We start from the raw sequence: 13309 nt of genomic DNA on the forward strand, positions 1-13309 counted from the left end.
TGACATCATATTCATTAAGTCCCAACGCATATTTTCAGCTGGTTCTATTACTGAAATATGGTTCCTTTCCCCCCACTTGTTTGATGTTCCCAGACTCTCTATATTTAACAAAGGCTATTCAACAGTCCTTCAGTAGGGTCAAAGAGAGAGAGGAAGGGAGAAAGGTATTTATGGGGGGGTCATAAACCTTACCCACAGGCCAACGTCATGACAGTCCCCCCATGTTGGGTTCAATCTTGCAATTAACCTGCATGTTGCAAACCAACACAAAAATGAACGTGGGTTGTCCTGGTTATGGATCATCGTTGTGGTCCCCATCTGGCGGTTGACCCGGGTAGGGTCTCTGCAAATGAAGAAGTCCGTTCCATGGCTCGGCAGCGGATGTCCGGATTGGGATCGCCGTTCCGGACCCGTCATCTGGTCTTCCAGACTGGAATATCTGGGCAGTAACTTAGGCAGATGTTAGCAACGCACACACACTCATGAAATATATCATTACATTTCCTCCCAAATGAGCGGCGTTGTGGCACTAACTGATGGTTGTATGGGGGAGTTGTTTATGGCTCTATCACTTTCTAAGTGTCAAGGGAACTGAACCGAAAAGGAATGAAAGCATAAACAAAAGATATACAAAATGTAGTTCTCACACAAAAATCATCTAATTGGACTGTATTCTACATACATCCAATGTTCTGGCAAAATGATTATCATGGTATTGTCTCAAATGCAATATCTAGGGTTTTCCTACTTGGTGTATTGCTTAGGCACTATCCTAAGTTGATAACTATATGATAAGTCTACAGCTGTAAGGCACTAGTTATGGGCAGTCTACAGGGATGACCTATGTGTCACGTCCTGACCAGTAGAGGGAGTATTTGTATTGTAGTTTGGTCTGGACGTGGCAGAAGGGTATTTGTTTCATATGGTTTGGGTTTTGTGTGTTATTAAAGGGGTGTTTGGTTTATGTAGTCTGGGGTTTGAGTATATGTTCTAGTGTTGGTTTTCTATGGTTTTCTAGTCTGTCTATTTCTGTGTGGTTTGTGTGGCTCCCGATCAGGAACAGCTGTACGTCGGACGGACAGACGGACGGACGCCCCCATTGGTCACTAGGCTACCCTGCCGCACCCCATTGGTCACTGGACTGTCTTGAAACCATGAAACTCTTCAAACAAACAGACAGGTTGTGTCTGAAATGGCACCTATTCATTCCTTATATAGTATACTACTTTCGACCAGGGCCCTGGTAGTGCAGTATATAGTATACGGCTGCTAGAATCCTGACTAGAACCAAAAAATGTGATCATAATACTCCAGTGCTAGCCTCCCTACACTGGCTTCCTGTTAAGGCAAGGGCTGATTTCAAGGTTTTACTGCTAACCAACAAAGCATTACATGGGCTTGCTCCTACCTATCTTTCCGATTTGGTCCTGCCGTACATACCTACACGTACGCTACGGTCACAAGACGCAGGCCTCCTAATTGTCCCTAGAATAACTAAGCAAACGGCTGGAGGTAGGGCTTTCTCCTATAGAGCTCCATTTTTTTGGAATGGTCTGCCTACCCATGTGAGTCTCAACCTTCAAGTCTTTACTGAAGACTTATCTCTTCAGTAGGTCCTATGATTAAGTATAGTCTGGCCCAGGAGTGTGAAAGTGAATGGAAAGGCTGGAGCAACGAACCGCCCTTGCTGTCTCTGCCTTGCTGGTTCCCCTCTTTCCACTGGGATTATCTGCCTCTAACCCTATTACAGGGGCTGAGTCACTGGCTTACTGGTGTTCTTCCATGCCGTCCATGGGAGGGGTGCGTCACTTCAGTGGGCTGAGTCACTGACGTGGTCTTCCTGTCTGGGTTGGCGCCCCCCCCCCCCTTGGGTTGTGCCGCGGCGAAGATCTTTGTGGGCTATACTCGGCCTTGTCTTAGGACGGTAAGTTGGTGGTTGGAGACATCCCTCTAGTGGTGTGGGGGCTGTGCTTTGGCAAAGTGGGTGGGGTTATATCCTGCCTGTTTGGCCCTGTCCGGGGGTATCATCAGATGGGGCCACAGTGTCTTCTGATCCCTCCTGTCTCAGCCTCCAGTATTTATGCTGCAGTAGTTTATGTGTCGGGGGGCTAGGGTCAGTCTGTTTCATCTGGAGTATTTCTCTTGTCTTATCCGGTGTCCTGTGTGAATTTAAATATGCTCTCTCTAATTCTCTCTTTCTCTCTTTCTTTCTTTCTCTTGGAGGACCTGAGCCCTAGGACCATGCCTCAGGACTACCTGGCATGATGACTCCTTGCTGTCCCCAGTCCACCTGGCCGTGCTGCTGCTCCAGTTTCAACTGTTCTGCCTGCGGCTATGGAACCCTAACCTGTTCACCGGATGTGCTTGTTGCACCCTCGACAACTACTATGATTATTATTATTTGACCATGCTAGTCATTTATGAACATTTTAACATCTTGACCATGTTCTGTTGTAATATCCACCCGGCACAGCCAGAAGAGGACTGGCACCCCTCATCGCCTGGTTCCTCTCTAGGTTTCTTCCTAGGTTTTTGGCCTTTCTAGGGAGTTTTTCCTAGGGAGTTTTTCCTAGCCACCGTGATTCTTTCACATGCATTGCTTGCTCTTTGGGGTTTTCGGCTGGGTTTCTGTACAGCACTTTGAGATATCAGCTGATGTACGAAGGGCTATATAAATACATTTGATTTGATTTGATTAGATTTATACTACTTTTGACCAGGGTCCAGCTAGTGCAGTATATAGTATACTACTTTTGACCAGGGCCCGGCTAGTACAGTATATAGTATACTTCTTTTGACCAGGGCACGGCTAGTGCAGTATATAGTATACTACTTTGACCAGGGCCCGGCTAGTACAGTATATAGTACAGTCGTGTCCAAAAGTTTTGAGAATGACACAAATATTAATTTTCACAAATTCTGCTGCCTCAATTTGTATGTTGGCAAGTTCCATATACTCCAGAACGTTATGAAGAGTGATCAGATGAATTGCAAAGTCCCTCTTTGCCATTCAAATGAACTGAATCCCCCAAAAAACATTTCCACTGCATTTCAGCCCTGCCACAAAAGGACCAGCTGACGACATGTCAGTGATTCTCTCGTTAACACCGGTGTGAGTGTTGACGAGGATGATGCTGGAGATCGGTCTGTCATGCTGATTGAGTTTGAATAACTGACTGGAAGCTTCAAAAGGAGGGTGGTGCTTGGAATCATTGTTCTTCCTCTGTCAATCATGGTTACCTGCAAGGAAACACGTGTCGTCATCATTGCTTTGCACAAAAAGGCCTTCACAGGCAAGGAAATTGCTGCCAGTAAGATTGCACCTAAATCAACCATTTATTGGATCATCAAGAACTTCAAGGAGAGCGGTTCAATTGTTGTGAAGAAGGCTTCAGGGCGCCCAAGAAAGTCCAGCAAGTGTGGACCGTCTCCTAAAGTTGATTCAGCTGTGGGATCGGGGCACCACCAGTACAGAGCTTGCTCAGGAATGGCAGCAGGCAGGTGTGAGTGAATCTGCACGCACAGTGAGGCGAAGACTTTTTGGAGGATGGCCTGGTGTCAAGAAGGGCAGCAAAGAAGCCACTTCTCTCCAGGAAAAACATCAGGGACAGAAAGATATTCTGCAAAAGGTACAGGGATTGGACTGCTGAGGACTGGAGTAAAGTCATTTTCTCTGATGAATCCCCTTTCCGATTGTTTGGGGCATCTGGAAAAAAGCTTGTCCGGAGAAGACAAGGTGAGCGCTACCATTAGTCCTGTGTCATGCTAACAGTAAATCATCCTGAGACCATTCATGTGTGGGGTTCCTTCTCAGCCAAGGGATTGGGCTCACTCACAATTTTGCCTAACAACACAACCATGAATAAAGAATGGTACTGTCGTGTCTTTGGCATCATTAAAACTGAAGACATATTTATCAAATTGTCACATACGTCGTAAGGGACAGACCAAGGCGCAGTGGGTATAGTGCTCATCTTCTTTCTTTATTTTGATTAAAGTGAACACTTAAACAAAAATACTAACAAACAACAATACGACAGTTGCGTAAGGTACTACGACTATACGAAAAACAACGACCCACAGAAACACAGGAAAAACAGGCTTCCTAAGTATGGCTTCCAATCAGAGACAACGAAAGACACCTGCCTCTGATTGGAAGCCATACTTGGCCACACATAGAAAAAGAAACATAGAAATAGAAAACTAGAACCAAAATATCCTAGAACCAAAAAAATAACACACACAAAACAAACACCCCCTGCCACGCCCTGACCATACTACAATTACAAATGACCCCTTTACTGGTCAGGACGTGACACAAATAACTCTCTGTAATTATTATTACGCGATTAAACTGATTAATTGTGTAACTGTAATTAACTAGGAGGTCGGGGGACCAAGGAAAATATTCAGATTACAAAGTTATAATTTTCCTAATATAACTTTCAGATATTATAATATCTGATCTATTAGTCTTCTGATTAATGACGTATTAGATACCTCACGTCAGTCTCATTCCAAACGTCGTAAATTGTTGGTTATCTGCACGAACCCAGTCTTCACTATGAGTCATCCATACATCAATTGTCTTAAAATCATTTATTTACTAACTAAGTAATTCACAGAAATGCATAACAAACAGTAGATATCATTACAAGAAATGATAGAGGAATGTGCCCTAGTGGGCTAAACCGGCATGGCGGCTTGTTAGGCAAAAGGGGGGTCAACTGAGAAGGCACTACAGAGTTGATAATTATAACAATTGAAATGCTAAATCTTTGCACATGAACGCTCACTCAATCGGAAACAACTGCAATCAATATATATATTTACGCTCAGTGTGTCGTCTGGATCTCTGTTGAAAAGCTTGTTTCTGTTGGAGAGTCTGTCCGCCCGCTCTCTCTCTCTGTTGTGGTTAGATGGATAGTTCAGAGTGACATACATTCATGCCGTTATAGAATAGCTGTTTTCGACGGTTGTCGGTCTTCGCGTTCAACGATACCGAATTCCTTAGCTGCAGACAAGTAATCAATATCAAAGTCCTTATTCTGTCGGTATCAAAAGTCTAAGAGTTTAACCACGTGGTATGGTTAAAAGTTCAGCCAGAGAAATGCATGGTCAAACCTTGGCCCTCTCGTTATCGAGGTAAGCTGGTCTCCAACCTTTAGCCATCTCGTCATTGAGGTAAGCTCGGTCTGGGGATAGAAAACCAAGGTGGGGGTTTTATTCGGAAGAGCAGAGAAGGGCCTGTCCCATGACGCCAGACCATAACTGTGCTCATGCGCGGTCCTCGAATTTAGTTAAGACTCCAAAGGGAATTGGAGTTTCCTTCATTACACAGTCCAAAATCACATTACACAATTTCACAAAAAGTTCCATCCTTATTCATTCATTTTATACAACCATTTAGATGTAAGTCTCATACCTGAGACTCTTCTATAAACATGATTATGGTAATATGGCAAAATTGTCTCTCATGAGTTTCACAAAACTGCACCAAACAGACCAGTTCGTTGCTGGATTCTTCTCCGATCTTTTATACCTTCTCCAGAACCTGAATATTGTTTGGTTGTCAAGTTCTGTGAGGTAGAAGAATTCCTTTGTTTGGTCTATGAAAACTCACTCTCTCTCTATACTGGGGCCATGAGGCAGGATCTTCTCATAGGAATTTACGACCTCTTCTGACCACAGCAGCCTGGGTGTGGGAGACAGAGGTAGGGGGATGGTGCATAGAAAACCCAAAGAGGGCAACGTCATGACAGTACCAACACATCCTCCGAGAGCAACTTCTGCCAACCATCCAGGAACAGTTTGGTGACGAACAATGCCTTTTCCAGCATGATGGAGCACCTAGCCATAAGGCAAAAGTGATAACTAAGTGGCTCGGGAACAAAACATCGATATTTTGGGTCCATGGCCAGGAAACTCCCCAGACCTTAATCCCATTGAGAACTTGTGGTCAATCCTCAAGAGGCAGGTGGACAAACAAAAACCCACAAACTCTGACAAACTCCAAGCATTGATTATGCAAGAATGGGCTGCCATCAGTCAGGATGTGGCCCAGAAGTTAATTCACAGCATGCCAGGGCGGATTGCAGAGGTCTTGAAAAAGATGGGTCAACACTGTAAATATTGACTCTTTGCATCAACTTCATGTAATTGTCAGTAAAAGCCTTTGACACTTATGAAATGCTTGTAATTATACTTCAGCATTCCATAGTAACATCTGACAAAAATATCTAAAGACACTGAAGCAGCAAACTTTGTGGAAAATAATATTTGTGTCTTTCTCAAAACTTTTGGCCACGACTGTATACTACTTTTGACCAGGGACCGGCTAGTGCAGTATAAAGTATACTACTTTTGACCAGGGCCTGGCTAGTGCAGTATAAAGTATACTACTTTTGACCAGGGCCCGGCTAGTGCAGTATATAGTATACTACTTTTGACCAGGGCCCGGCTAGTGCAGTATATAGTATACTACTTTTGACCAGGGCCCAGCTAGTACAGTATATAGTATACTACTTTTGACCAGGGACCGGCTAGTGCAGTATATAGTATACTACTTTTGACCAGAGCCTGACTAGTACAGTATATAATATACTACTTTTGACTAGTGTCCGGCTAGAACAGAATACTGTACAGGGAATAGCATAACATTTCAGACAGATGACGATATGAGTTGATGCGTCTTGAGTAGTGTTCGTTGTCAGTCAACCCATGAGCCAAGCAGTTCAGGCTGGCGCCGTGAGTCTCCCTAACTGTGCTGAGACAGGGATTTAGAGACCAATATGTTTAAATATCCAATGGACTTAGCTGACTAGTATAGCAACAACACAACAGTCTATATAGACCTAATGAGAAGACAACAGTCTATATAGGCCCTAGTGAGGAGACAACAGTCTATATAGGCCCTAGTGAGGAGACAACAGTCTATATAGACCCTAATGAGGAGACAACAGTCTATATAGACCCTAATGAGGAGACAACAGTCTATATAGACCTAATGAGGATACAACAGTCTATATAGGCCCTAGTGAGGAGACAACAGTCTATATAGACCCTAATGAGGAGACAACAGTCTATATAGGCCCTAGTGAGGAGACAACAGTCTATATAGGCCCTAATGAGGAGACAACAGTCTATATTGACCCTAATGAGGAGACAACAGTCTATATAGACCCTAATTTTTTTAAATTTTATTTCACCTTTTTTTAACCAGGTATGCAAGTTGAGAACAAGTTCTCATTTACAATTGCGACCTGGCCAAGATAAAGCAAAGCAGTTCGACAACATACAAAAACAGAGTTACACATGGAGTAAAACAACATACAATCAATGATGCAGTAGAAAAAAAACAAGACTATATACAATGTGAGCAAATGATGTGAGATAAGGGAGGTAAAGGCAAAAAATGCCATGGTGGCAAAGTAAATAAAGTATAGCAAGAAAAACACTGGAATGGTAGATTTGTAGTTTGAAGAAAGTTCAAAGTTAAAATATAAATAATATGGTGCAAAGGAGCAAAATAAATAAAATAAATAAATACAGTAGGGGAAGAGGTAGTAGTTTGGGCTAAATTAAAGATGGGCTATGTACAGGTGCAGAGATCTGTGAGCAGCTCTGACAGCTGGTGCTTAAAGCTAGTGAGGGGGATAAGTGTTTCCAGTTTCAGAGATTTTTGTAGTTCGTTCCAGTCATTGGCAGCTGAGAACTGGAAGGAGAGACGATCAAAGGAGGAGTTGGCTTTAGGGGTGACCAGAGAGATATACCTGCTGGAGCGCGTGCTGCAGGTGGGTGCTGCTATGGTGACCAGTGAGCGGAGATAAGGGGGGACTTTACCTAGCAGGGTCTTGTAGATGACCTGGAGCCAATGTGTTTGGCGAAGATTATGAAGCGAAGGCCAGCCAACGAGAGCGTACAGGTCGCAGTGGTGGGTAGTATATGGGGCTTTGGTGACAAAATGGATGGCACTGTGATAGACTGCATCCAGCTTGTTGAGTAGGGTATTGGAGCCTATTTTGTAAATGACGTCCCCGAAGTCGAGGATTGGTAGGATGGTCAGTTTTACGAGGGTATGTTTGGCAGCATGAGTGAAGGATGCTTTGTTGCGAAATAGGAAGCCAATTCTAGATTTCACTTTGGATTGGAGATGATTGATGTGAGTCTGGAAGGAGAGTTTACAGTCTAACCAGACACCTAGGTATTTGTAGTTGTCCACAAATTCTAAGTTAGAACCGTCCAGAGAAGTGATGCTGGACAGGCGGGCAGGTGCAGGCAGCGATCGGTTGAAGAGCATGCATTTAGTTTTACTTGTGTTTAGGAGCAGTTGGAGACCACGGAAGGAGAGTTGAATGGCATTGAAGCTCGTCTGGAGGGTTGTTAACACAGTGTCCAAAGAAGGGCCAGAAGTATACAGAATGGTGTCGTCATGAGGAGACAAGAGTCTATATATACACTCTAATGAGGAGACAACAGTCTATATGTATATATATAAACTTTGTGTTTAATATGTATATTTTATGGCTCCTTTTTGGTTTATTGTTCTTAACCTTTCTTGATAATTGTTGCCTTGAGGTGTCTGTCAGAGAAGTAGGCAGCTCTATTGTCCCTGGGTGTGTCCCAATTGCTACCCTGTTCCATATGTAGTGCACTACTTTTGACCAGAGCCTTTGCCTTTAAAGTAGTGCACTATATAGGGAATAGGGTGCCATTTGGGACAAAATCCCTGTGTTACCAAACAGGGCTGACGGTAGAGCTGGTTACCGTCCCTGGCTAGCAGAATTACTCATCATTTACTGTTATTTAGCTCACGTTGTTTTAGTGTGCAGCTTAGTCATTACTTCAGACAGCAGAAAAATAACAATTATAAGCTAGCAGAAGACTTTGACAAAGCTCTTTCAGTCTCTTGTTCTGGCCCTTTAATGATAGGAATTCATTAGTGAGATACACACAAATTCCATGCTTAATTATGCAACTTGAAATTTTATGTTTTGTTCATGGAATAAATGTGTTTGTTTGTGTGTCTGTTATGCGTTAGTGGTTGACACTTAGCTGACATTGTGAATAGACAGGCGTGAATCACCTGGAATTTCCAGGTGAACCTAAAGAAGAGCCATCATAATTTGTCAATTCAAAGTCAATCCGGTTTATTTACAAGTTTCAACAGGGAGACTGTTTTCAAATTGACTGTTTAGAGTGGTTGTTTACAAGGTTTCCACTGATCTTGTGACTTGATATTAGTAGAAACACGTGACTTTAAAACAATAACACAGCAGCCTGAAACTCTCCTGATTGGGGTTTCGCTCATCCATCAATTCATCAGATTTTTATGGTAAAACAACTGGACAGGCCACTCACTCATTAACACCTGACATTTCCATGGAGTCCTGGGATCCATATAAACTATAATAAACGTCATCCACAATAGACAGGTATACCACATACTGTAAGATAAGTGAGTCATTAAAGGGTCATAGGAGAAGATCAACAACTTCTTCCATCGAACTGTGTCTCTTATCTAGAAGAGAAACTGCTTCCATTGAACTGATTCTGTACATAAACACTACAATAACCAGGCACGTACACAGAGAGGGTTCTACAAGTCCACAGAGAGGGTTCTACAAGTCCACAGAGAGGGTTCTACAAGTCCACAGAGAGGGTTCTACAAGTCCACAGAGAGGGTTCTACAAGTCCACAGAGAGGGTTCTACAAGTCCACAGAGAGGGTTCTTCAAGTCCACAGAAAGTGTTCTACAAATGCTCCCCCCTCTCTTGTGAAAATTCTCTACAAAGAAGATTGATCCATCTTAAACTGGACGTACACTGAGTGAACTAAACATTAGGAACATATTTTATACACTCAGTGTATGTGCCCTTTGTAGACATGAACACCTGCCCTGTAAATGTCAATACACGGCCCTGGCAATTCTCCTGAAGTGACCTACTATGCTATAGAAGTGACCTGGAAGTGTTTACCTCGTTCTATGGAACTTTACTGCCTCACCTGAGAGTAGAGGAGGTGAGAGACCGCCCTTTCTGGGAAAATAACTGCATTTTGTTTCCTCCCTCAAGGCTTAAAATAAGAGCACACACTCTTCTCTCTCACACACAAAGTTTTGTCGTTAGATAGTTGGTCGCTGTGCTGAAAATCTTCCAGAACCTGTAAGTAAAATATTGCCTCTCATTGATAATGATAAAAGTGAAAAGCTTTGTCTATATCTGATAACTATGGATGTTATAAATGTGTGTGATATTTTTAAAGATATTTTTTCTTCATGTCTTTTCAGAAAAACATGACAGCCTGTTGATTTAAGATATGTTATTACATTATATATGTTTACATAGTGCCAGTGATGAAGTCACTGAGTCTAATTTAATTTATTTTAACATCTTAATGTCTTTTGCAGATTCCTGACCTACGCTCCAAAGCACAGATCTAGGATCAGCTCATCCTCATCAAATCCAAACCAGGACCTGAATAAACCACAAGGGGAACACTGACCTCAGACCAGCGTTTAAACCCCACGTCTTCCTGCCCAGACACTGACTCTCTGTCTAGAGTTCCTCTGTGCTCCAGCCGTATATCCATCCATCCATCCATCCATCCATCCAGCCATCCAGCCATGGGTCTGATGAGTGAGGACATGGAGTGCTGCGTCTGCCTCCAGTCCTACTCTCGTAGGGAGAAGATCCCTCGGATGCTCCACTGTAAGCACACAGTCTGTGGGCTGTGCTTGCAGGCGATGTCCAGGCACCAGAGCGGCCTACTGACAGTCTGCTGCCCACTGTGCCGTTGGGTCACCTGCACCGAGCCCAGCCTCACCCTGCCGGGGTCGCTGTGGGTTAACACTGAGATCTGGGACCAGATACCAGACACACAACAGGAAGAGGAGGAGGAGGAAGAGGAGGAAGAGTGGAAGGAAGCTAACAGACAGACACAGACCACTACACAGTACACATGGTGAGTACCCCAAGCAAAGGTGGATGGATTTATAGACTGATTTAGAAACCTGGAGAAACATTCCTCTGCTCTCTGCTCTTCCTCCCATTTTGTCTCTTTCACTCTCTCTCTCTGCTCTCACTCGCTGCTCTCTTTCTCTGCTCTCTTTCTCTGCTCTCTCTCTGCTCTCTCTCTCTGCTCTCTCTCTCTGCTATCACTCTCCCCTTTGCAACGCTCTGCTTTTTTTCTCTCTCTCGTATCTCTTGTTCTCTCTCTCTCTCTCTCGCTCACCTCTCCTTTTCTCTCTCTCTGCTCTCTCCCTTTCTGTATCACTACATCTATTGGTCTTGATTTCTCTATTCATCAGTTGTATTGTTGTACTGTGATGGTTTTAATTTAGGTGACAGTTTGCTCACGTTGATGGTATTATGATTGTATTATGCAGCAAGTACAGCTTCCTTTTTAGGTTCAGAAGTCTGTTCAATTACTAAACTGTAATTCTCTCTCTCTCTCTATCTCTCTCTCTCTCATTCTCTCTCTCTCTCTCTCTCTCTCTCTCTGCCTACTCTCTTTCTTTTCCCCTACTCTCCTGTCCTCCAGGTCTCCATCAAGGCATTGTGGCCTGAGGCTCAAAATACAGAATTTCCTGAGGAGGATGAGGAGGATGAAGCACATTGTACTGTAAACCGAGAAGACGAAGAGCAGAGAAGAAGAAGACTGGATGTTACCATTTCAGAGTAGGAGATACTCATTGAGTAATGAAGCTAATTCACTAAACAGGACCGACCGGGGATTTTCCATAATGAGGCAAGATTGAACCAATTATTCATGTGCTTTGGTTCTGATTGACTTTGGGTATGTGTAATGTTCTCAGTCAACTTACCTGGTAAAATAAGGGTTAAATAATATTAATAATAATGAAGGATGGATAGGGGATAGATAGATAGATAGATAGATAGATAGATAGATAGATAGATAGATAGATAGATAGATAGATAGATAGATAGATAGATAGATAGATAGATAGAGGGGTGAAGGTTAGAGACTGTGTGCTGTACAATGTGTGCTGTGTGCAATACAATATACTGTGAACAATGTTTATAATAGATGTTTAATCATTTGATAAAAGGTGTATTACTGCGTGAAGGGAAGTGGATGTTTAGTATTTATTATTACATCATTTTATAACAGCTTTAATATTGCAGATTGATTGTTAATTTTATTAATGTAATTGTCTGCATCATTTCCAATCCCCCATATAAGGGAAGTTGGATTTGTTTATACTCATTTTACATGTTTTATTTATCTGTTCTGTTTAAAGAGCATGTTTTTTTTATACTGGAATTATATTTATTGGTAAATAAATACATCTACTTTAAAATAACCCTGTCTTAGAGTTGTGAAATTGCTTGTTACTATCATTACATTAGGAAAGTAACTGTCCGATATCCTACTATTTATGGACCCCAAATAGAGTTGGGGGTGTTAATTCACTACACATTCTACACTACTATTTCCTAAAACACAAAACAACCAAAAACATTCCACTGTCCTTGGTTTTGGTGTGTGCTGTACATGACTGAAATCACTCTCTGTTGTAATCATGTTTCAGAGAACCTTGAATGCATTCTTACATATGAGATTCCCTAAAAGCACGTCACTTTGATAAAGCTATAACCAAAATTGACTTTTTCGTAGCAGGTTAGGAGAATTTACACAGCAGGTTAGGATAGTTAAACTAGCAGGTTAGGAGAATTTACGCAGCAGGTTAGGAGAATTAACTTAGCAGGTTAGGAGAATGTGGTTAAAAGAATAGATAGATAGAGAAATAGAAAGATAGATAGATAGGTAGATAGATAAGTAGTCCCGTGTGGCTCAGTTGGTAGAGCATGGTGTTTGTAACGACAGCGTGGTGGGTTCGATTCCCACGGGGGACCAATACGGGAATAATTTTTTTTTTTAATGAAATGTATGCATTCACTACTGTAAGTTGCTCTGGATAAGAGTGTCTGCTAAATGACTAAAATGTAAAAAATGTTAGGAAAAGGCTTAGGGTTAGCTCTCCTAACCAGCTACGAAGTCACTTCTGGTTGTAGCTGTATCGAAGTGGTGTGTTTTTAGGAAGTCCTTCTGTGATTGGTGACCATAATGAGGAGAGAACAAGTCTACATAGGCCCTGATGAGGAGACAACAGTCTATATAGGCCCTAATGAGGAGACAGCAGTCTATATTGAACATAATGAGGAGACAGCAGTCTGTATAGCGCCTAATGAGGAGACAGTCTATTGAGCGCATTCAGAAAGTATTCAGACCCCTTGAATTTTTCCACATTTTGTTACATTACAGCCTTGTTCTAAAATGGATTAAA

The 13309-nt window shown here is 42.5% G+C and overlaps 1 protein-coding gene across 1 annotated transcript; it reads left to right on the forward strand.

Annotated features, from left to right (window-relative positions):
• Positions 1-10077: 10077 nt before the first annotated feature.
• Positions 10078-12325, forward strand: LOC115207254 (RING finger protein 208-like). Its single transcript, XM_029774229.1, has 3 exons — positions 10078-10163; positions 10409-10962; positions 11542-12325. The coding sequence occupies exons 2-3, from the start codon at positions 10625-10627 to the stop codon at positions 11624-11626; spliced, it is 423 nt and encodes a 140-aa protein (XP_029630089.1). The 5' UTR covers positions 10078-10163; positions 10409-10624; the 3' UTR covers positions 11627-12325.
• The last annotated feature ends 984 nt before the right edge of the window (positions 12326-13309 follow it).

Source organism: Salmo trutta, chromosome 14 (genome assembly GCF_901001165.1).
Source record: "Salmo trutta chromosome 14, fSalTru1.1, whole genome shotgun sequence".
In the NCBI taxonomy this organism is placed as follows: domain Eukaryota; kingdom Metazoa; phylum Chordata; class Actinopteri; order Salmoniformes; family Salmonidae; genus Salmo; species Salmo trutta.